At 43.0% G+C, this 25,719-nt stretch overlaps 1 protein-coding gene and 1 long non-coding RNA gene across 7 annotated transcripts in view; one reads left to right on the top strand and one right to left on the bottom strand.

Annotated features, from left to right (window-relative positions):
- The window catches only part of ZDHHC14 (zDHHC palmitoyltransferase 14), a 120,227-nt gene extending 115,323 nt beyond the window's left edge, over positions 1 to 4,904 (bottom strand). For all 6 annotated transcript variants that reach the window (XR_012830894.1, XM_075706630.1, XM_075706632.1 and 3 more), the window contains exon 1: positions 4,334 to 4,904. Coding sequence is in view for 5 of the 6 variants with exons in the window: in XM_075706630.1 (XP_075562745.1) it covers positions 4,334 to 4,584 (251 nt within the window). In the remaining variant the exon portion in view is untranslated. The remainder of the gene's footprint in view (positions 1 to 4,333) is intronic.
- Positions 4,905 to 5,819: 915 nt separating this feature from the next.
- Positions 5,820 to 10,724, top strand: LOC142593158 (uncharacterized). The gene is made up of 3 exons (XR_012830895.1): positions 5,820 to 5,845; positions 7,803 to 7,927; positions 9,917 to 10,724. It is a non-coding gene; the product is annotated as an uncharacterized LOC142593158 (long non-coding RNA).
- The last annotated feature ends 14,995 nt before the right edge of the window (positions 10,725 to 25,719 follow it).

Genomic DNA, 25,719 nt, shown 5'->3' with positions numbered 1-25,719 from the left:
CACGTTTACAGAGAAAAGAGCTGCACTGCTTCAGCCCTTCCGGCATCCTACCATCTGCTCCAACCTTCTTCCAGAGCTACTCACCCTGCAACTGAGTTGACAGAAGAAAACATGACTGTGCCTGAGTCAATTCACTTCAGTCGGCATCTTCACTTAAACCCACCTTTTACAGGAAGTTTAATTTGCCTGCCCGAACTGAAGCAGCTCAGGTGCAGACCTGTTCCCTCCTGCTACCTGCGCAGTGAGGTCCGAGAAGGAAGGCAGGCAGCTGGCAGACAGGGGCAGCGTTAACTCACAGTAGCAAAGCAGCCAAGCTCGTCTACCGCCACTCTGGAACTCGCGAAGCTTGTGCATCCATACAAGACTTGCCATTTAACAACAAGATGTCTGTTTTACATATCCTACTGTGTTAAATGCATCGTTCAGCCTCCATTTTGCTTTCCTGTAACCTACAAAAACAGTACCCCCAAATGACCACAGGCATAAAGGGTTCTTTTCTCTCTTGAGTATGTATACCTAGCTGAATAAAAGCAGAAAGTATGAAGTGCCTTAGTTTTGCTTCTCTTTATTGCACCAATAAAGGACTCTACATATATGTAAATACAGTGGTTGAACTGGATAGGTACAGCAGTGAGATGTGCCCTTCAGTTATGGATGCTATCTTTGCTCTGGGGAAAGGAATTTATTTTCCAAGCTTTCTATGCAGCTACTTTTACATGAGCACTGAATAGTTTAAAAAAATTTCTATGTCTGTGTAATGGGGCAAGGCAAAGGAAAAAAAGGAAGTTCAACACAAAGCCAAATTTGCAAGAAAAAAAAAGAAAAACAGCTAAATATCACAGGGTTAGAGTTAGGAAATGTATTTCCGAGATAAAGTAAAATATCCAAATTTTAAAGACAAATTAAGTAATTTGTGGTGCCTCACCTTGAGCATTTTAAGATAGGCATCATTTTTAAGAATACCTCAAGCACAGCATCCCTCTCGGGACCCAAAAGTACTTGCAATAATTCTTGTTACATTTAATAGACAAGTTACAGAAATAAAACTGCTTGTTATTTGCATTCTCTTCCTTTGGAAGGGGAGGGAGACAGGAATTATAAATACTTCACTTGCTTGAAAGCTTATGGTTTGTTGGTTTTCTGTTTTCAGCAAATTCTGGCTTACCTCTTTGAAAATGAAAAAGAACAGTGAAGCGATAAAAGGAAGAAGTGGTGATGTACTTGGAGTATATGAGAGATAAAAGTCAACAGAGAGAAAGGAATAAAACCAGCTGAAAGCAGGAGCTGGAAAAAGCAGGCAGGAAAAAGCACAGAAGCATAAATGTGAAAAGACAAAGATTACAAAGGCATGGTTCAATGTCAAAAGCTATACAGGTCAATATATATGACATATGTTTGCTTTTGGAGAGCTAGCATTTGTTGATTCAGAAAAAATGTATTTCTCCCGTGGACAGCATTCCAAAGCACGTGAGATACAGCTCTGGATAAATGGGTGTCAAGAGTAAAATAAAAGGAAGGGGGGAAAAATCATGTTAGAGGAACAAACAAAGCCAAAAGGATAAAGGACGAGCATTTATGTTAGCATGAGGCTTTCCCAGGAATTAGCTGTCAAAGTCACCTCTTTCCTACTCCCCCCTCTTCACTGCCTGCAACCAAGGAGTGACTGGGAACACGAGTACCTATTTAACAGTTTCCAAAACCAAACGGAACAAAAATAATTTATTTCAATTGCAACAAAAAGACCAAACAATTCCAAGAACATACAAGGTATCTTCCTCTTCAATGACAGTTGGACATTACAGTTCAGACGCACAAGGCACATGCCCATTTAAAAATCACTTTGCCCCATGTGCACACAAAGGACTGAAACACATTTCTGTCGTGTTCTGTAAATAGCTGGTTAATGAGGACCATCATAACCAAATCAGCCAAACAATAGAAGTGACACTCTAACAACTCAAGATGTTATCAACTGATCAATAAATAGTAACTTCAGAACACTACCAAGAAACACAATTAGAAACTGCTTCAAAGTAACACTGTTTAATCAAAGAGACCCCTCTCTTTTCTTTGTAACATTAACAACCTCCTGCAGTTCAAACATCACGAACATGCTGAACACCATTCTCATAGTCTTAAGGTTTGTTTTTTAATTAGCCTTCAGAGGATGAGTAATAATTTTCCAGTGCAAGTGCTTTTTAAAGACCAAAATCTACCTTATTATTATAAAAATGAAATATCATTGCCAACCTCTACTTTGATTTTCCTTAAAAGGAGAGTGTAAGCGATACAAGAATGACTCAAGATGGGTACACACACACAGAGAATTTATATAGTTATATAAAGCCAAAGATTTTTCCCTGCTTCGAGACTTCTGGTTAGAATAAGCACCAATTTTATATCAAAATGCTGTAGCTTGACTAAAAATGTTGTCCACCACATACGGTTACACTGCAAATAAGCTCAAAGACACCGACAGAAGTGGTAGTGTTCAACTCTGGTAGAGCACATAACTCACAGTAGTAATGAGATCAGAAGGTGATGAACAGCTAGCAGCTCATCCTGCTTTAGCAGTTCTGAATCATGCAGCTGCAGAGAATATTTCTCTGAAGGATCAAAGCATTAAAACGCATAAATAAACTGTAAGTGGTGGCTTAATAAATTTTACCATCATTATTATAAAACATTACAGTTTTGATCCTACATTTACATTCTGGTATTTGCAGGAAGTCCAGCGCTTGCCTTCAGAGGCTCTGCTGAAGGTGATAAGACAGCACACAGATGCAAGTGCCAGCCCACACAGAAAAGCTTTCCAAAACTAGGCCTAATCATGGCAAACAGAATAGAGTAGCACCCAGTCCTGATGCAATACTATCAGGCTACACCTTTAATACCTCTTTAAAACCAGGAAAGTAAACACACTTGCAGTACATGGATACCATCACTGACTGTGTTGTTTCAATTACCCCAAGGATGTTCAAGCAGCTTCACAATGTCTGCAGAAGATTTACAATTAATAAATCCCTCTAAAGTATTCTGAAGCCCACTAAAGACCATTCATCTGCTGAGCTAGCATATATATTTAGCCACTTGTTACCTTCTGAGCATTTTTACCTTCTTTACTGCTACCAGTATGTTAGGATGATCCACATTTAACTGGTACAATTTAGGGTTTGCTAATGTCACTGTCTTCTTCCTTGAAGACTCCAAGTAATAAATGACCTTTGTTGTTCAACTGTATCATTTAGCAAAGCGAACAGAATTTCCGGACGCAGCGCTGAAGCTTACTTATAAATAATAGTTCCTATTCAAGAAAATAGTAAAGAGCTGTATATGTATTTTGAAGAATTTTTGCTTGCCATGAACCACAAATCCAGCTACAATAGTTTAAGACAGGTAAAGTAGCATTAACTCTTTAAAAATAATTCAGTTATTACTATAGCAAGTGTTTTGGCAGTGTGAGCACCTTTGTACTCAGTGCTTTAAAAAAAATAAGTAAATAAAAGTTAAACTGTATTGTTCATATCAAGTGCCTAATTCTTTATTGTCACGCATAGTTAATTTAACCACTCCAACATAAGTGCAAAAATCAGTACATTTGATTTGCTGTCACTGTGTGTTCACTTTATATAGATGAAAAGGACTCCTGAAGACTCGGAGCAACAGAGAAGAAAGCCCTAGGAGGACACCAGAAGCCTGCTTAAAAAATTCCAAAACTCCACAAGAAACATAGATTAAAGACCAAACTCACATACAAGTTATCATCACAAACTGAAAGTAATGCTGTTACCTAGTGGCAGAAAGCTAGGCACATGCAAAATTGTACAGCTCTTTTTTTTTTTTTAAACTAACTTGGAATTCTTATCTACAAGCTATTAAATGACTTCAAGAGGGAAAAAAAAAAAAAGCCCAATTCGTAAATTAATGGAAGACATTGGTTTTCTTGCATTCAGTTCTGCAACAAAGGGTCAATATTTTTGCACCTGCCAGTTTTGATTCTCAACAGAGTAATTGACAGACAAGAAGCTACATCATTTCCTAACCATCCCAAACCTGCTGTTTTACACTCCTCTTGCAACATCAGCAAGAGCTGGAAACCTGTGGTATAAAAGCGCTACAACCTTAACCCTCAAACATCAGATTTCCACAGAGTACGATAACCAAAAGAGGATCGTGCGTCCCTCAGCATCTTATCAGATCATATTTTCAATTACATAAACCAACATTAGCTGAATTCAGCTAATTCTCGATAAACATGTTTACTTTGCTTTCAGCCAGAAAATAAATAACTAGAGGAAGAGAAGGAAGACATGAAGACTTTAATGTCACTTACTCAAATGCAAAGAAGAGTCCACTGGTGACCAAGATGAGAACAAGAGTCAGGTAGAAGACTCCAGTCTGCCGAGCCATCATGATCCTCCCATTGCAGAAGAATTTGTTTCTTCCAGGAAAAACCTCCCATTTTCTCTTGGGAGCTGATTTCTTTTTCTTATGGGGAGACTCCATGGGAGACGAAGAGCTGTGTGTGCTGATCTGACTGTATTCACAGTCTTTCATGGGCCCACTACCACCTCCAGGAGTCATCAAGAGAGAGTAAAATGTGGGGAGAACCCCACCAAAAATATATACAATATATATATGTGCAAATATTCTTCTAACCAAGATAACCCTCTCCACCAGCCCCAGTTAATAAAAAAGCAAATAAAAAGATGAAAAGTCTGCTACCAGGCTAGCAATAGGCGTATCATGCAAACACCAGTTAACTCTTCAGAAACCAAAGCTGTCATATCAGAAACACTTGAGAGGGATCCTTCCTTCCTTCCTCCACCAGTTACAAAACAACCATGTAGACCAATCCTTTTTAAAACAACTTATCACAAAAGAAGACCAAAAAAAAAAAAAAAAAAAAAGTACTTATAAAGCAGTTAGGCTGTCCAAAAAAATTTAGTCTTTTTCAAGTTTATTTTCAATGGGAGGGTTTTTTTCCTTCCCACGCGCACCCTGAGAGATCTCTCCGAGGGTCAGAAGGTTGGTCAAGGCAAGGTTTAGCAATCGAGTCTATCATTCATAGAGATTTGTTATAATCCTCCTCTGCGCAGCAGATTTCACTGCTAAAAACGACCATTCCCAAAACGTCCCCTCAAGAGACACGCGTAACAAATGATTAAGCAAAAAAATTAAAAAAACCAACAACAACAACAACAACAAAAAAAACCACCAGCAAGAAAGAAACCAGGCTGCAACTCCAGCTTCCGAGAAACACTTGAAGCTCTCTTCTTCCTGAAGCCGCAATTCAGCGGGAAGCGGCCGCCGCTCGGCGCAGCCCTGCGGGCGCAGGGCTCCCCGCGGGCCCTTCGCCCCTGTCACGGCTCCGCCGGAGGGGATTCCGCCGAGCCCGAGGCAGCCCGGGGCAGGGCCGCTCCCCGACAGGCACCAGCGCCTCGGGAGCGGGTCCTCATCCTCCCTCCCCGCCGAACCGCTCCCCCGCCTCACGCCCCGGGCGCCGCCGCCGCCGCGCTCAGCCCCCGCCTCCCCCTACACAACAGGTCCCCGCCGCCGCCTCATGCTCCCCAGCGCCTCAGCCCCGCGGGGCGGGCGGCCGTGCGGAAGGCGGGTTGGGGAGGGCGAGGAGAGGGAGGCTTCGCCGCCGGTGCGAGATTCCCTGCCGGCGCTTCTCCCCGCCTTCACCATCCCCGCCGGCGGCCGCACGCCGCCGCGGCGCAGGCTCTCGCCCACGGCCCGCGGCGGTGCCGGGGCCCCCCCCGCATCCTGCCCCTCCCCTCGGCGCAGAGGAGCGGCTTCCCGCCGGCGTCCCTGGTTTCGCTGTGCTCTCGCCCGGAGCAAGGTGAGGACGCCGCCCGGCCGCCCCTCCGCGCGCCGCAGAGCGGCGGCTTTCCCTCCCCGCTTTCTTTCGGAGCCTCTATCCAGGTTTCTCCCCGGCAGCCGGGCCCAGAAGCAGCCGCTGCCACCTCTTCATCTTCAGGGGGAGGCGGTAACCACCGCAGCGGCGGCCGCCCGCGGGAGGAGGCGGTGAGGGACGGGACCACACAGGCGCGCAGCCCCCGCCGCGGGCGGGCGGGCGGTCGCTGCCCGGCAAGAGGGCAGGCAGGTGCCCCGCACCGGCCCGGCCCTCTCTGCAGCCGCTGGAGCGCAGCGACGGCGCTAACTCTTCCCCATCATCGCCGCCGCCGCCGCAGGCAGCCGCCCGCCGGGCGGGCCGGAGGCGCAGGGGAGCGAGCGGGGCGGCGGGTGCCCGCGCTAGAGCCCTGCTCCCGCCGCCTCCGCCGGCCCACGCGGCCGACCAACCGCGCGCCGCCGAGCCGCGAGCGATGTCTGCCGTTAGCCCCGGGCGGCCCCGGCCCCGTCCTCCCCTGCTCCGGCTGCCGGGCCGAAGGCGAACGGAGCCGTGCGGCTGAGCGACAGGGAGAGAGGAGCCCCGCCCACGCGGCCCGAGCTAGCGGGACCAGCCTCCCGCCCCGTGCGGGCTCCGGCACGGACGCTGAGGGGGCACGCCCCTCCGCCCGCTGGGAGTTGTAGTTTCGCTCCCCCGCTTCCGCCGAGCGGCCCCGGAGGCGGGAGGGCGGCGGGAGGGACTACAAGCCCCAGCACGCCTTGCGAGCCGTCCCGGCGGGAGGGGGCGGAGCGGGCCGGCCGGGCGGCGCGGGAGCGCTGGCGGGGCCCGGCGCGAGGCGAGGGCGGGGCTGCCCCGGCGGCCGTTGCGGGGGCACCCGCCGCCCCGTGCGGGGCCTGAGGTGGCTTCGGCCGGCCCGGCCGTGCCCTGGCGCCTCTCGCCTCTCGCCCTCCGCAGGGCCCCGTTCCCCCGAGGCAGCCCTGCCTTCCCCTCCGGCCCTCCCCCGCGGGTGGGCACGGCCGCGGCTGGTGTTTGCGTCCGGGCTTGTATTTCAGCCAGGCCTGAGGGCCGGGGCTGGAGCCCCTCGTCCGTCCAGCTGGGCGCGGCGCTGCCCCCCCGCGGCTCCAGGGTCACCCAGCGTAAGCAGGGGTTGCTCCTGTCCCGCTTGCCCGAAGTCCGCTGCACCGGTGAGATGGGCCAACAGGCGGCCGCCCCTACTTTGGCTCGTACGTCCAGGCGTTTCACTGCTTTAGCGGTGGTGTCTGCACGCTCCATTACGTTGCTGGAAGAAACGGGCGTGTCCTTCAGCCCTGAGGTGTTCGTACAGACCCTTACTTTGTCCCGACTTCAGGAGGCTGATCCCAGAAAGGTAGGAGCCACGAAGGAAAAGCTTTTCCAGAAACACAATCCTGCACCAAGCCCTTCTCACGCAGTACCGCCCCGGTGCGAAATGGCGCCAGTGGCAGGGTCACCTGCAGAGAGCCCAGGGAGGGAAGGTACCCACAGCTAAGACAGAACTGCTCTCGAAGTTGCTTGCTGTTGTTTCTACCTAGTATGTTCTCCATGAACTGCTAGAGATAAGCAGGCACGCACAGTGCTAACAAGAGTTTCGTTTTGACGCATCTTTTACAAAGGTTTGCAACTTGCTAGCGGAGCTGTGTAACCTACAGAGGATGGACTAGTTTGGGACACGTGGTAGGAATCGACCCTCAGTTCAAAAAACCCAAAAGCATACTGAAAAAAATGTCTGGAAAAAGTTAAGTTATATTACAATCAGCCCACATCTCTCTTTGATGATGTCCTAGGAGAGACACCAAAAAACAGTGTAAGGATTCAGCTGAGTTCTCATACATAGGCAATGTGTTTTCTGTTTTCATAATTCCATTTCTAATTTTGGAATGGAATATTTATCCCTTTAATATGATAAGCTAATTCTTTATCCAATAAACAGTGCCTGATAACAAAGGAACCATGGAACAGATTGACCAGCACTGGATACTCCCCCTTCCTTGGAAGAAATTAATTATTTTGGTAACCAAATTATACAGAGCAGCCTGGTAGACACTCTCTTGGTGGGTGAGTCTACGATCCGTTTTACTGATACACAGGAATAATTTTGGAAATGTTAATGCCACGTGGGAAAAATATGGAGGGGTGTCTCCCTCTGCAAGGTGTAAAGGAGTAGTCCTTTGGCAAGTGGGCAGCAGGATGTAGAACCAGTTTCTGATATCATCTCTCGTGCAAATGCATTGGCATCCTTTTCCCCACATGTAATAGATGCTGCTACATTATTCCTTCCCATCTCCTCCTCCTCTTGTAGTGCCTGTTGTCAACAGTTTGCCTGCTATCTCATAACTTGGATATCACAGCATTTTTTTATTCTTTGAAATGTTCTTTATAAACAGCTAATAACTTTTCTATCTTCATGAATACAGCATCAATATATGCCAGCAGAAGGCTGCTGACAGAAATTCTGTGGTTCACGGACAAGCATTTTTAGTCTTCATCGGTTTTTTATTAGCATATTGCTGGAGATCTGTCTTCAGTGCTTTGACAATATTAATGACTGTATGATGTCAAATGGCACTATTCTCTCCTGAGATTATAAAATATTTTAGACATTAGCAAATAGAGCAGTTTATGTAAAAATGTCATTGTTGGCTTATCTTCACAGGTAGCACTCAGGCTAATTTCAGAAACACTCTTCAGAAGCAAAACATTCGTAAACAATACCAGCACCTTGTTCAAGCTGCTGTCTTAACTACAGTCTTTCCCTTCGATTTTAAGACATTATGGTTGGGAAGTGAACTTCAGCCATATTAATTGAGAGAAATACATAAAGGAATTTGAGGAGTGACTGGAAAAATAATTCTAAAAGTCAAACTCAGAGAACAAACATACATTTACTTTCAATAGTGAATCTACTTTGATTCTAACAGGATCATCCAGTGCCACACATTGTACTTTTCACATGATAGCCTGTTCTAGTCCCTAATCAGTACCAGTATTGCATTGGAATTTAGAGTATTATTGATGTCCTTTTGCAAGCATTATGAACACTCTGTCAACACCTCTTTGAAGTTGTTTTTAAAACAAATTGAAAGCTCCCCTACAAAAAAGACTTTATACAGCTAATATTTTACACAATTCAACATTATTCTTTAAAGCATTTGTTATTGTTTATTTACAACATTAATGAAAATTTGTTTGAGGCATTGAATAGATTAAATCTTAAACACAGTAGGTAGGGCAAATATTCTTTCTTCATAAAACTTTGTAGGATCATTTGTTATGGTATGTACTCTTCTGATTTCTTATTTGTGACTCAGGTTGATCTCATGCAATAGATGAATATGTTGCAGCAACATTACTGAGTTTAAAAAAAAAGACAGACTATCTTTTTATTAGGAAATTGCTAATGAAAGAGCTGTTGCCACTGAAAGTTGCTATCTCTTATCCTGTCTGCAGTGTGGAGGTGTCATAAGGGCAAGTCTTAAAACAACAGGGAAGCTAATTTGCTGAGACGACACGTGACCTAACATATATAGAACATCTGTTACCATGCCTTGTGGCAGCATGTGCTTGACTATGCTGGAAGCATTATCAGACAAAGTATTTAAATGATTAAATAAACACAAACTAGCAAACTGTAGCATTTTGGACGTAAGATATCTGTACTCTGCACATCTTACACTGCCAAACCAATTGCTTTTTACTTCCAAGCAAAAAAGGGGGATGAAGTGACAGGTATTGAACTGAAAGATCTTCTGATATTCTTACAGGTGGAAAGCAAGCTAGGCACTGCCGTGGACACATTTTCTAGGCACATTTTCCACACCTTTCACAATGAATTTTGAAAATAAATTTAAAAAAATTCAAACAAAGTAGTGATAATACCATTGTCATGCGAGACACTGAAGGTAGCCTTGCAGGTCTAGACTTGCTGAATACTACATCATACATGCCAGTATAGCCTATATTATAGCCTATAATGCTAAGAGTTTTCTGCAATATACCTCTTTTCCTGACCAGATGTTTTTCTCCTTTTTCTCTGCTGTTTTTCAGAAGTAACCTCATCCTGTACCGCTGCTTGGACAGTGAGCCATCATTGTAGAGTCTTACCAATACCAACTATTCATTTTGTGAAAGTACTTAATTTCCTTGAAAAAGTTTTTAGGTAAACTAGAAATATTACATTTCATAAAAGTTGGCAGGAAGAGAGAGTGAGAATGCACATCAGAATCACTCTCTAAGGAATCAAAAAAATAGAGACATTTTCATTACAACAATGTGATCAACTTAAGCAGGTCCAAAAAGCTTTTAAGTGTCTCTTAAGTCTTGCTTTTGAAAGACCAAGATGGCTAGTCATTCACTGTACAGCCTTCCAACAAAGTGTAACATATACTACTTCTCTGCAGTAGGTGAGTTAAGCAGGCAAGAGGAGGTAAGAAAGCTTTTTCATGGCAAGCTCTGGAGACCAGAATTTATTTTGTATTTACACTTATCCACTGCATGTTAAAACCATCTCTCTTGATTGGGGTGGCTTTTTTCTGTTTTGAAGCATTAGAAACATAGTTGTTTATAACTTTAAGATCTAAAATGGCTTAATCGTATAGAGTCTGGACTATTTTTATAGTTTTTCAACTTATAACTTTGTCTTCTTACCATATAGCTTCATTGCTTTGGATAGAAATCAGAATCTATGGATATTTTAATTTATGCCAGCAGTATAAATGAAGAATTCTCCTTAAAAATGCAATCAAAATCCAGAAGTTTTCAGAATTGGCCATGCTTCCCGGATCAATGACTGCTTCCAAAGCTGAAGGGAGACTGCCTCAGAATCTTACAATTTAAACTGAAAAAATAAACATGAGCATTGTGCAAGGCCATCAGTGTGGTATTTTAACCCTATTTAACATTTCTTCTTGCTCTAATTTGAGTGAAGGAAAGAAAAAAGTCTTCCATTCTGGGAAGCTGATACAGAACACAAGCCAACCAAAAGAAGGGGCCAGGAAAGTACAGTTACATGAGGAAAAAACCCCAAATTTTCCAGTGTTATCAGTCTTGGATCACATCATACGTTCCCTCACTGGAGCCAGGAAATAATTTTCCTCAGTCTTACATCATGTATTAGTAGAGCACACTGCTCAAACAGTGGAGTGAATTACAATTCTTTTGATGTTTTACTTCCCCGTGAAGAACCTTGTATTCATCGTTGCTTGATGCAGAACAACATCATTTAATTGGTTGGTACTAGACAGAAATTTCTGTATAGTTCAGTGAAGGTCAGGCATCCATATTACTGATTCTTGATTAACATGGTTCATACAGCTTTATCCTAATCCCAGTTCACCAAACCAGTACTTTTTCTTCAGCAGACTTCCTCATTAAACCCACTTTTGGGGTGTGTGTGGGGTGTTTCACAATACGTACAGTAAATGAACTTAGCACTTCAGAGAAATAAACATATGATCATGGGTCATACCCATCTGTACACTTGACAGCACATCTGCTTTCTGATTTCTAGGTTGCTAAACTCCTTGCTATTGAGCCAGGCCTCATTTTTTGTGTTCAGCACAACTGATATTAAAACAAGCGTCTGTCTGAGCAGTAGATGAAACGGAACTGGATTTCCCTTCCCCACTACAACCACCTTGCTTTCCCCTATGGTCGGCATCACACTCCCCACATGACAAGAGAATCGCATGCTGCGGCTAACTGGGAGCTGCACACAACGCTGACCGGGGCTCAGCTGGCTGCCACCAAATGACCAAAAGTGCAGTGACGTAAGATGGGTGAGTGGCTGAGCAGAGCTAGTAGCTCACTAGCGCCAAGGGAGGAAGGCCTCCCTCTCTCCCACTTTCCCTGCTCCTAAACTAGCAGTGAAGGGTGGCAGTTGTCCTGTCCTCTCCTCTACTCAGACCCTTCCACACTCTCCCTTGCAGTCTCTCCACTGCTCATCGGATGTTTTGCTGAGCCGTCTTAGTACAAAAGTATCAGCAGAAACAGAAAACTCTTCACTTTTTTTTTTCACTGAGTTAATTTTCTGCCACTTTATCATGTTGAAGTGACTCAACAAAAGGACATGACAAAGCATCCAGGACCGCTACAAGGGAGGGGCAGGAACACATTGCCCAGGGAAAGGGAAGTGAAAGGAAGGAGTTTTCCTCTTTATAAGTATGTGTTATATAGATTTAAATATATGTAAAATAAAGGGGCAACGAGTAGGACTGTAGGCAGCAGTTAGATTGGTCTGGGCTGCCGCTGAACTTCAGGCTCAACCAGATGTGTTCATGGAGGCATCCCATAGGTGCAAGAGCTGGCAAAAAGTGAGAGGAGACAACATGCAGCTTAAAGACAGAAAAGGAAGGGGGAGCAGGACCTTCACCTCTGGTAGTGGGGGACTGTTAGATTAGCTCAAGCCATCTCATTATGACTTGCTCACAATGGTAGTACATAATGACCAAGTCCTTTCTACAGCATTGGCATTAATTTGTCTGTCTTCTGCTGATTTTCAGGAAACTTTTAAGAATTTAATTATACTTGAAACTTCTACTCTCCTTCCTATTCAGCCAAGCAAGTTCCAAAGTCTTCCTTTGGGAAGAGAAGGAAAGTCTGACTGACACTTTAAACAATCGTCTAAGTCTGTTCCCATAGGAAACAAAACAAAAAATAACAAAATACACACCTACAAATGGTCATGTAATTAAAGGGATGCTGTCAACTGCAATTATTTTAATTAACCAATTAAGATAGTAAAAATGTTTTGAGATAGAGTTCTTTAATATCTCCTATGTAAAAGAATATCCCTTTTACAGGTGTTTCTTTTTTTCGTCCTGTTTCCTACTTGGGGCTATAGAAGGGACTGGACTCCTGGTTGACAAAAAAATAACCACAAATATGCTCCAATTTATCTCATCTACAACCTTTTTTGCCCCCCTCTGTGTATGTTTCCTGGCTGCCTCTTCTTTTCTCTTATCCTCTGCCTCAGCAAACAGCCTCTTACAGTACTGTGGGAAAGTAGGAACTTGTGCTCTGCAGTGGAGTGCAAGAAAGTGATTCCATCCAGCTCATGCAGGAGCATGATGCTCATTTTGAGAAAAGCCTTCTTTATAATTGTCGTGGTGGGCTGTTTCACTGTTTTGGACTACACGCTTTGAGCATTTACAGCAGAACCATCCATTGCTGTCAGTGGAACACATCCGTGATGTATATTTATATGGATTAACACAAAATACATAATAGTTTTCCTGGAGGGATTAGGCAATTAGAGACTTCTGTAAATCCCAGAGGGGGGCTATCTGCATCATTAAACACTTAACTAGGCCGCCTCAAAATGGAGCTAACTGCTTTTGAAAATCTCTTTAATGCTTCATTGTCACAATTCAGCATCATTAATGGGGAAGATTTAGTATTATATCATTGCTTTTCTCTTGTTCCTTTCTTTTCTTCCCCATACTCCTTTCCCTCCCTTTAACTTGTGTTTGTGTCTCTTCTAGACCTGCCCTCCCCCACTGCATATACTCTCTTTCAGCAAACAGCAATGTTGGTCTGCGGTTTCTTACCCACCCCTCTTTCCTACCTTCCTACCATGAAACAAAGCAAAAAGAATAAGGGAGAACAGGTCATTTTACACCTCTAGGAGCTATTGTTTTCAGGAGAATAAGCCATGACAGACTCAGGGGTGCAGCACTGCAAGGACTGAATTAATTTCAAATTCGGAAAGCCTGGGTTCCTTCCCTTCCCCCCCAGCAAACAGGATAAAAAAATTATTTCATTTACTTGATAATTTATACTCTGTAGGATCTGAATATTCAATGAGCTCTGTATACAAAGGACTAGATATGACTCATGAATCATATGGCTGACAACACTGCGGCAGAGAAAGGAAGTCTGACAATCAACAGAAACGTGATACTGATCATACACAAGTGTGGTCAGAGGCATAAACCAAAAACATTTTTCCGCTATTTGTGTTCATTTATTTACTATAGTTATCATTCCCATATTTCTGTGAACACTTAAATGGATGGGCTTTGCTCTGCTCAGAAGCTTGTGCCCAACTAGGTATGTGTTTATGGCACCAGAGTTTTAGCAATTACTTCTCCTACTAGTTGATGCAACATCTTCTGATGGAAATGTGATTTTCACTTAATAAATGCATGTTTCATATTGCAATCAATGTAATGGCTCACTTTTAAGGGTTCTCAGAAGTTTGTCGTCTTCAAATATGCCCAAGTGGGCCTCATAAGACATATTTCTATTTTTTTCCTGTAAGATTATTAGCCATTAATTATTTTAACCAATAATTATTCTTCAAAAAATTCAAGAACTTCTTATAAGAAAAGATACAGGATTATTTGTATGGTTAAGAGGTGGTTTTGGCCAAGATCCCGAGAGTGACTTGTAAAAGCTTCAGAACATACGCTTTTTACAGAAAAATAGGAGAATGAGTTTATAAATCTGAATTTTTGTAGAATTAGTTTATAGTAATCTACTAGCATTCATATAAATTAATTCTGATGAGCAAATGACAGTCTGCAGTATAATCACGTCTTAAACCAATAAAACCATAACCAGCAAATCCAGGAAAACCATTCAGAATTCTAAAGAAAATTATTCATGCAATAAATAATATGCAAATATTAGTCTTGGAGGCATTATGAACTGGTATGTTTTATTTGATTAAAAGGAGTGTAGGTACAGAATACTAGCAGGAATGTAACAGAAAAAAAATCTTAACTTCAGAAAGAAATGAGGTTGAGAAAACAATTTAAACTCAGACTTGATGTAAAGGTATCAGAAGTGTTTACCAGTAATCAGAGTTCCTCCTAATGTGAAATCCACGTATTCATTTGTACCACAGATGTGCGCAAGCACACATTGGAGAAATCTTTTCACTTTGACTGTAGCGGGGTGCACTCAGCCTGCCTTCCCTCCAGCTCGGAGCACATGAAGGGGACCATCCTAATTCAGCTGCCTCTCAGCCACAGAGCCCCAAGTGACCAGTAACGTCAGAAGGAGAGAGGGCAAGAGGGGAATGCTTGTGTGAGTATCTGAGCTTGAAGAGCTTCAGTTACTATTAAGTAGACTCCCCTTTTAACTTTGAGATACAAACATAAGTATTTCTGTGTGGAAATTTACAAAGTGGGGTTACATGGAGAAGAACAAAGCCTCCAAATACCCATAGTGAGGAGTCCGAGTCCTTCATGCAAACAGCATCAGACCCGGATGCCTCAGAGATGGTGAATACTTGGTAAAGTGGATGGCTGAAGCTTCAGATCGCTGCTCGGAGCTGAGGAGTAGGGGCAGAGGACATCAAGAGGGGAAAAGTCTGTCACTCACTGCCGTGGGAGAAACTGCAGGTGGATTTTTAGGGACACCTTACTCAGAAGGAACATCTTGTAAGGGGAAATCATCTGTAAAAACTTGTGTTTTTCCACTTCTGAAGATAGCTGCAACTAGGAAGGATTGCTCCACGGAGAAATGCTAACAAAAAGCAAATTACTGGTGGCATGAAGGGGCAGCCTATGGGGATTTATGAGAACCCAATCTAACTTCCATTTTTTGTGATTTTTATCCAGGCCAACTGGCGCAGACTAGCTTTTGGCATGCAGGTCAAAGCTAGGGCTTCCCTAGCAGGCTAGCTTCATCCTTTCTTCACACTCAGAGAAGCACATTTTAGTGCAAAATCCATCCCACACTTTTTTATCCGCATGACACAGCCCTGCCTATTACGCATTATGCACAACACTCAGCACTTGCCTGTTCTAACCACAATACCTAACCACAACATGTTGCTCAGGATGAGCCTAGCACACATCGGTAACCTTTGCATAGCCTACACTGCAAGCACACCCCACCTGCCGTTATACTGCTTGCTGCAGCTGCCGCTGTACCTGCTCCTTGTGCGACAGCTCAAGAAATCATGACAGCATCTCAGGCCTCTCCCGAGCCTGCCTGCGCCAGGTCAGCCATCTCTAGATGTCAAACCTCAACACCTTGTAGAAACTGTAAACTTACATGAAATAATTTTTTCTCTTTTTTTCCAAGGACCAATTTTTTTGCAATAACCAATACTTCATAACTTAGGAGGTTTTGATCTTGGAGACTAACATTCCCTATGGCACCATGTTATGGTCTGTATTTGGGACAAGCAGTAGATAATGAAGAATTCTTGGCCACAGGAAGCCAAACGTGAGATGCCTGTCTCAGAGGTAGCACCTGCCATTCAGCACTAACTAGCATTCTGGGCATCCATGCATATTCAGGAGGCACCTGGTACAGATTAGCTTCAGCAAATCTAAGGTGGGTCTGTTTACAGTCAAGATCTTCAAAGCCATTCTCTACAGCCTGTATCCCCATATAATCTTCACCAGCACTAAAAATACTCTCAGCTCTCTTCCCCATGTGGACTCTCCCATTCCAGGGAAAAAAAGACAGGATTCACATTCCCACAGGCTATGTCTACACAGTTCTTACAACTACACTCAGAGAAAAAATATCATTGTCAACTCTCCACTCTTCCAGAGTGGGTAGCTAGCTCTCTCTCCCCCTCTGCAGCCTTGGCTTCTGCAAAGCTGGAGAACCTGTGGTTATTTCAGGGATTGCAGCTTTTTAATCTTGGATGAAGCGCCCATACCCAGCCAAGCTGCACACATGCAGTGTTGGGAGGGACTGCGCACTCAGCTTGCTGACCATGTGGACTGCCAGGATACAGGGGATGCCAATTTCCCATGTTCTGTGAGAATCCCTATGACCAGATGCCTCTTACACCATCTCTGTATGATGGGTTTCGTGAACCCTTGAATGTGGATTAGCCCCAAAAGATTATGTGTTTCAGTCTGTCTATATCCATCTCAGCACTGCTGCTGCCTCCAAGCGATCCTGAGCCCTGGGATGGTAAGCAAATGTGTGTTGGCAGCAGGGCAGCCTCACAAGCACCACCTGGGTCTGTGGGGCAAGAAAGGTACTATTTTAATGAATGTTCATTCCAACCAGTGCTCACAGGGCAGAATTTTTCTCTCCATACCTGACCAGAAAAAAGCACTAATTTCCTTCCTTCCTTTGCACCTCCTCAACAAGACAAAAGCAAGAGTTTCCTCTTTATACTAAAAGACCAAAAAACCCCAATCCTCCCACTTCCTTTTCCCACCTCCTTCCAAAGTCATGAAAGGCACCAGCTTCTCTCTCCTCTCCACCAACCTACCCAAAGCATACAACTCCCCATCTTCTGAACACCTCATAAGTGTAACTCCTCTCCTGCCTCTGGGAAGGTGGCAGGCTGAGGAATGCTCTTTGCAAAGGTCAGTGGTCAGGCCTGTGCCATGAAAGGCTCGCACAAGAACAAAACCCAGGCTCTCAGGCAGATTGACAGTATCTTGCTGCTTTGCTGCCTGCCCCATATCCCCTCCAGACAGAGGCAGCCCACATTCCCTGCCATCCCTCTCTAGGAGGCCAGCTGTGGAGCTGAGGTGAGGGAAGGAAATATTTGCCTTCCAAGCCCTCACTCAAAATAGACGGCAAGCAGAAAACTTTAAATAAAAACATGTTTTAAAATACATGTAGATCTGTATGTAAAAAGATTTCTCATAAGTAGAAGAGTTCACCATAATTAACCCCTCAAATTAAATAAAACCAAGTGCTTACATGTTAAGGCTTCATCTAGTGTTGCTATGCAGACCACTATAGTGGAGAAGCACTGGATTCGGCCACCATGAATAAGGGATGCTTAGGTTGAAAGTTGCTTGGGCTGGTTCTGTTGCTTGATGGGCTGACAGGGTATATGGCTCCTCCTTGGATGAGGTTTTAACAGGGGTGAAAGTCAGAAGGTGCCTAAACAGCTTCTGAAGAACCTGTCATTCCAGTAACAAAGCACTCTGACCCTGCTAGTGGGTGAGATGCTGGTGCATCTCCCATCTCCACCAAGACCCACCACCCCCTTAACAGCACTTGTCTGTCACAGCTTGTCAGCCTGCTCTGCGCAGCAAGCAGATCAAGAACTTTGTACTGCTGCATGCTGGCATCTTGCCCGCACCTTCCTCAGTTTCAGAAGAGAAAGAGAGCAGGGTGATTCAGGGATTTCTCATGGCTTTACCACCAAGCACAAGAAACAGGTTTTTGCAGCAATGCAAGGGTGTGATAACCAATGGTCTTTTGAATCCCCGGTGTGGCTCAGAGCTTTTCATATCACAGCACTGTCAGGGATGAGAGAAGATGGGAGATCTTCAGTTCTATATTTCTTTGAGAAATGGCACCTGCCTGGAGGATGCTCTTTGCAGTATTGGGAGATACTGTGAAAGCAGAGGCTTCTCTTCCAGGTGGGGACAGACCACATAGATCCTGGAGCCCCGCAAGTGCCTGACATATCCTCAGCAGCTGTCAGGTTGAATATTTATCTGAAATGCACCTAAGATGCTTCCATGTGCGTATGGAGTACGATTCACACAGCACATGGATGAAATTAAACTTTGGGAGAGGACATCAACATGAGACAGCTAGAAACATAGGAGTGCTGTAGCAAGAATTCTAGCTGGCCCAAACTGTGGCGTTTGAATAAAATCTTTGATCATGAAATGCTTTGTCTCTGTTGAGTGGTTGAGAACTGAAACAGAGTTGAACATGCTCCATCTTATATGAATAGCAGCCAAATGTATGGGCAGTGCAGAAGCATGCCCTCTATAGACACTCAAATTTCTCCCATCTGGAATAAGAGGACATAGGTACTACATAGCTTGAAGACAGAAATACAGCTGGCAAGGAAGTAACTCTCTTGTGCTAGGTGAGGATTTGAACCAAGTTTTTACTACAATAGCATGTTTTGAAGAAAAGGAAATTTTCAGAAGATTGAGTTTTCAAGAGAGAAAGGAATTCACTGGAGTGACAAAGGATGTTGTCCAGATCTTGCAAAATTCAGTTAAAAAAAAATCAAAGATAAAGTTTGTGGTTTCTAAAAATCATGAAAATAAGAATACTTTTTTGAAAATGCTCTTTGAAAAGAGAGAATACTCTCTTTTCAATATTGAATTAGAATGGCAATAACAATTTTTAATAGGTAAGCCTTTTACATTTTGCATATTAACACAATCTTCTGCATTTTAATTAGAAAGTTACTACAATGTATAATTTTGTAATTAAAAAGCAAAGTTCCTCCCATCCCTAGGAATGCCATTTGATTGCACTGTAGGATTCTTTATATAATAAACTAGCTGAAATTCATTGTATCAGGGGAACATACTACATTGTTGTTTTAACATTTGGGAAAGCAGAATGGTATTTATTGATCAACAAAGATCTTAAAATCTTAGAAAGCTTAGCTCACTAGAGGAACACTTGTGCTTGCAGCTGCCACTGTCTTGGAAGGCCTGCTGGATCCAGTGGTGGAGGTGACGTACTGCCTGGAACAAAGACAAATTAGATCACAATGTACATCACAGGTGGCCATCATCTGCATGGCCAAGTGCCACTTTTATACCCCAAAAGCATTTGCAGTCAGATCATGTTGTCATGTCTCTGTCCACCCAGGGCAATACATACCAGCAACCTGGCATATACAAAGTTCAGAATTAATCCTTTGTTTTCTGTCAAAGACAAAACTAGGAAGACTCTCTTCAGTTGTTGCTTCTTTCTTGCCCCTCTGCTTCATATCAGACATGAGTACTCTTTTCCATCAGTTCAAGGGATCACCTTTCTCCACCTGAAGAGGGAGGGAGGGCAGATGGTTTCCTCCACACCTGCAAGTTCCTCTAGCTTCTTGCTGAGCTGAAAGCATTTAAAATGTCAGCCGTGAATCAGAAACCCTGAGCTGGTTGGTAGCATCTGTGCCTCCTTGTTTTACCAAGTAGGTTCAGCTGACCTTCCAGATCCTCCAGGGGTTCATATATCCTGTAACAGGGCAAACCATCCATGTTTGCCCACTAGGACATCAGATTTAATCAAAACTGCCTGATATACATACCTCCAACATATGCGCATGTGTACAAACTCCACCACCCCATGCACAGACAGACAGACAGACAGAACAATGGCCCCATCTGACCTTCCAACCAGCCAGCTTTCTGTGGGGCTGATGAAACGCCCTTGTGAGCTACCTGCTGACCCAAGGGCTTGTTGTAAGATCAGGGCCGTACTTTAAACCAGGTTTGAGAGAGTTGTAAATCCTGACATAAAAAAGAATAATCATACTTTCAGCTCAATGAATGTGGCAAAGCATTCTGAAAGGCAGTATTCCTGTTTCTTTCTCTGGTCCCTCATTTTATCCACTCTGTAGTTGTTATTAGTGTTAACCTTGTCAACAAAGCAAACAGGCTTGGAAAAGAAACTCTGCAAAGGGTCAAAAAAATACACAGCATTTTTCTAGAGAACAGAAAGCACTGTCCAATGAACACAGAAGGAGATGAGATGTCAGCGGTTAGTTTTAAGCTTTATTTCTGCTCTAAAACCAAAGACCTCTTTATAGCCTAATAGAATTATAGACTCGAGTCTACCATTAATAGCATGCATGGCGCCAGTGTAATAAAAAATGGAAATTTATTGTCCAAGAATGATTTATGAAGTTCAGTAATTCATGTCAGAGTTTCCACAACATTGTGCTTCTCAAAAAATCTCAGGTCCAGCTAACAGTGCTCAGTTAGACATTGATCCTTTAATGCATGTGTGCACTTTACTGATGTTATTTTGGCAATGTTACAAGCATGGAAGCGAGCGAGCGAGAGAACGTGTGCAGTAAAATATTCAGCAACATTTCTAATCTGCTTTGTACTTGGTATCTTTAAGATAATAATTTAATCTTTTCACCCTCTGGGACAAATATATACCATGGAACATGTAAACTTCTGAAAAAATGCACATTTTCTTAAAATTGAGTTCAGCAGAATATGTGATAAATAGATGTGAAGATGCAAGATCAGATTTAAGGATCATTTGAGCAATAGGCTTTATTTCAGATCTATAACCATGAATAAAAATGCATAGAAAATATTAATTAGCCTACTTTTGACCATTTGTGTGTCTGTAGTGCTACACCAAGTGAGCTTACTCACTTTTTTTTTAACCGTGTACATTTAATTTTAATGGTTCAGCTCTTCTTCAGTCATCAATAGAGAGCCTTGTTACCATAGTGACAGACAGATGGATTAATGCGATATTTAGAGAGATACAGTAGTGCCAAATTTTTATATATACAGTAAGCACTAATGTACTGCATACTCAAGAGGGCATGCATGCAGAAAATCTCAGGGACAGTCTTCCATATGCACAGAGAGTGTCTTGACACAAAATTCCCATTATCTTCTGACAGAAAGTGGCCATCTATCTCCCACTTTATGCCCTTCAAATATACCCTGTTGGAGTCATGGACGGTTGCTCTAGAAACTTAAAAGGAATGGCTAATGAGGCCTGTGGGAAAGGGCTGCTGTCAACACCTAACGTGTCAGCTATGTGTATTAGCCCATGAAGCTACCGGTCATCTTAGAATGATTATCTATAATCCACTTAAATGCAGTCTGACACCTTCAGCTGAGACATTTACATTTGCCTGTTTATTTTATTAATTGCAGGTCTCGCTAATCAGAAAGAAATGCGAGGTATACAAAAATCATTGGCTTTTTTACAGAGCACAGACAGATTGTATGTCGAGTAATTCTTCTCAAAACTTTCACACTTCCTTCTCTTTCAAGCCTTAATGACCTGCACCTTCCTTGCCCATCTCACTCCCTTCCCTAGAGCTGCTAATGAGCTTTCCTGTTTTCAAAGCATTAGCCTAATGGTTTGTCTTGCAAAAATCCTCAGATGGAGATGAAATTAATACAGGAAGAAAATGTGTGACAGTTACACTATGAATCCCTGTCATTTAGACTGTGAATCCCCCATGCTTGTAGAACTAAGAGATTATGCTAGCTGCATAGGGGTTTTTTTTATTTTATTTTACTTTATTCTCCATGCAACATTTGAATCATTCTATCATTGCTGAACATCTTCACTGCAGAAACCTATGATAAGCTGCTAAATTGACTGAAGAGTCAGGTATTTCTAAAAGACAATTTGACCTGCCAACTGAAATTCTGGCACAAACTTGGTGCTCTTAGAAATATTCTAGATATGAAATCAGAAGTACTTTATCCAGATCACACTATTAATTTATTTTACAAGAATAATTTAATTAGAAATGTTTTCTATCCATCTACACAAAGTGATAATTATCATTCACCAGGAGCCTAATATTCAGCTCTCCTTCCAGGCCTTTTTTAATTGTAATATTAAACTATAGCAATTAAGCTCTGTCAATGACCGCAAAAAGGGCCTTTGGATATAATTGCACTGAAGCCGATTACGAAAAGTATACATCTCGTATTCATGCCAATTAATTTTATGGTTGGATTTCTCAGCAGGTGATGTACTACTATAAATGAATCAAGTTTATACTGGCCACCTCCCCATGATAAATGAAACGCTAGTCCAATTTCTTCCTCTGCCAGGTGCTCTGAGCACAGGCCACCGCCCAGGGCCCCCGAACCGGTGCGGTTGGCCACAGGGGGACAGCCAGTGGCATGGGGCAGGCACAGCAGACCTGGTCAGGTGGCCCATCCAAATGGTGGTGCAGGACCACCGCTGCTACCTCAGGTTGCAGCGTCCAGGCAGAGTGGCTGAGCTTCGAGTACCAGGCCATGCTCTAATGACACTGTGGAAATAATAATTAATTTTTGCTGTTTCTTTTTTGAATTCAGACAGAAATACATTTTTTTCTGAACCATGTTCATCATAGAATCATAGAATCGTTTAGGTTGGAAAAGAACTTTAAGATCATCCAGTCCAACCATTAACCTACACTACCAAGTCCACACTAAACCAATCAAGGGTAGACTAGACTAAACCATGTCCCAGAGTGCCACGTCTACCTGTTTTCTGAACGCTTCCAGGGATGGTGACTCCAAAAGGTTAAAGGTTTTTCTCATATGGCACAGCAAAGTAACTATTAAAAGTTGATAGAGTACTATTCTATAGTGAAATACATGCTGAGACCATTAAAGGCATGGTACCCAGTAAAATTAAAAAAGAGCTCGTAGGCATATTTGCTAGGTCTCTAAAGACAGTGGTAGTACCACAGGAACTGGGAAAGGATCTATGATTTGCCTCTCTAGTTAATGTGGGCAGAGCCAAAGAGATATGGGCATATTGTACTTGCCAAGAGAGAATATTGTAAACACTGAGTGGGTAATAAACCATGTAATTTATTAAAGGATAAGAACAGAAAACAAGTAGATAACACGCATATGCAAGAAGACCCTCCATACGTGTTCTCATCTCTGCAGCCCCACGTGAATGCTGTCCAAGGCATATGGCAGCCTTGATATCAACAGCTCTGAAATTTGTCTTGTGCCTCTGACCAGCCATAAGGTCATCATCAACAAGCGCTAATTTGGGATTTATAACAGAAACTGTGGCCATACTGCCAACGGGACTTTTGCCATTTACTGAAATGTGGCCAGGCTCTGGCTGTAGAAAGCAATGCTGCTGTGGTGTCAGTGCAGCATGCCGGCGCCGGCACAGTGAGTCTTGTCCGAAGTTACGCCTGACGTGGCCTGCTGAATAACCAAACGTAAAAGTGAAATTAAAAAAGAAGCGTTTCATATTCTGCAGAAGTAAGCTGCAGCTTAGAAGGGCAGCTCTGGGGCTGGGGGAGGTGACTGGGAATCTGGAGATCCAGCCTCTCAGCTCCTACTTTTGCTGAAGAACTACAGCAGAACTTTTTGCAAACTGATTAATTTCCTCATCTTCTCCAAATGGAAAAATACCCCTCCTGTAAGTGTGTGAAGCTAGCTCAACCAATATTTCTAAAGTGTCTTTTGACTCTCCGATTCAACGCTCTTCTTATAATTGCTCTTACATTTGACAAATGAGCACTGACTTTGTCAGTATTTCTGTGGTTAAAGTCTATAAATCATTATTCAGTGACCAGATTTTTGCTGCGATATGAGACAGAAGACCTGAGGACTTACTCCCAACATGGGAATTTCAGCCACCAGATTTTTGAGAAGCACAACAGTAACCAGCTTACTGTAAGAACAGAGGTTTCTGCAGAAACCCAATCATAGCTGCAGAACACTTTCATTTCTTGTCCAATCAACCAGAAAATTGTTTGGAAATACATAACCGGTTTCTTCATGCCCCCGCCTGTACACAGCGCTGAGGCTGCATGGTGCTTTCAGGAATATCAAAGCTTCCATAAATACAGGAAATGACCCCCACGAGTCAGGCAGAGACTGAAGCTCGGCTCTCCTGAGAGCTGGAGAATAGCTTAACTGCTGCATTTTCTTCCTTTCCAAAACCAGTGTTTGGCTCTTTCTCAAATTCTTTTACATAATCCAGTTCTGTTACTGAACGCGTCAGTTTATCCAGTATTCAAATCAACCTCCTCTATATTTTGTATTGGATTTTCAAACTCGAAGCAGGATTCTGTGCCTCAGCTGCCAACTTTTTTCGCAGTTGTGCCCAAGACTGGTTGGGGTATATAAAACCAGACAGTTAGATAATTTAGTGAATACATCAGATTACGGCATTTATTATGTCCCAGTTACCTTATAAACTAACTTATCTGAAGACCTAAATTGCAAGCTTGGTCCTCAAGATACACTCGCCTTCAGTGGAGATGGCCAGGTATCACTGTGCGGCCCCGCACAGAAGAGGAAGGGAAGCAGGAGAAACACAGGCCAGGACGGAAATATTTCGCAGTGTTATGTTAAGAAGTTTGCACACCGTGCTTTTATTTCTTGATAGAGCTGCTTATTGGCAGGAATACCATGCATTCACAAAGATTACAAAAATCTCTTAGGGAATATATTTATGCAAACTTGTTTCTTTTGTATTTTTCTTAAATTTCTGTTCTTCCTTGTGCTCTTGCTTATTCTCTTTCCACACTTCTCCCTCACCAATATGTACAATTTTATGAACTTCCACGTGAGAGGCACCGTGTCACCAATTTTTCATTAAAACCCAGGGGTCGATGTAGAAATCCTAACTGTAACTTCAGAATCACAGGTGGACACTTACACATACTTTGAAGCTGAAAACTTTGGTTGCCTCTCACTGTCTGCTTTTGGCTCACCCAATTTTTTTGTAATAAAACAGAGAGACCACAGAAGGAAGCCCACCATCCACAATTGCTTCTCTGTGAAACTCAGGGCATCCTGGCTACTGCAAACCTCGCCAGAAAGTAAACATGCACACAGTGCCTGAACCTGGTTGTGCAATTACTGTCACTTTGTCCAACTTCAAAGCTATGAGAGCTCAGACCTATGGTAAAATTAAATGAGTAAAAGTAATATATTTTTCCAACTCTGCTATCACCTATATAACCTACTTATTTGCATATACATTTTCATGCTCTCATTTTATGAAGATTTGGATATTTGATATTAGAATCATTAAAATCTTTCTTCCAAACAAAAATGTGTCTGCTTTTAGAAAAACATAACAACTGCATTTTAGAAAAAGATAACTGGTTAATTCTGAGTAGCCATACGTAGATGAGTATGCTTGCATGTGTATCATAACAGTGACAGAGAAGGAATAATGACAGAAAATGCAAGGCTCTTGGGTGAGGTATACATAACAGGAGAGAAAGCATTCATTATATTCAGGTATATAACAAGAAGAGATTAATATTGTAACCTAAATAGCTGCAATTCTGCTAAACAGCTCTGCTTTGTTTTTTTAAAGCAGGACAATTTATTTTAGAACGCGAAGAATTTTAAGTTATTCAGTCAGACAGAGTGGATTTCATGGGTTTTACGCCCTACTTTAAGTCTCTGTGAATGATTAACAGAGACAGATCTTATCTGACTCTCCTGCAGACAGAGTCTTGGCATTGT

Source organism: Pelecanus crispus, chromosome 3, assembly GCF_030463565.1.
Source record: "Pelecanus crispus isolate bPelCri1 chromosome 3, bPelCri1.pri, whole genome shotgun sequence".
In the NCBI taxonomy this organism is placed as follows: Eukaryota; Metazoa; Chordata; class Aves; order Pelecaniformes; family Pelecanidae; genus Pelecanus; species Pelecanus crispus.
Note: the sequence above shows the minus strand (reverse complement) of the source record. Positions and strands in the feature narration are given on the sequence as shown.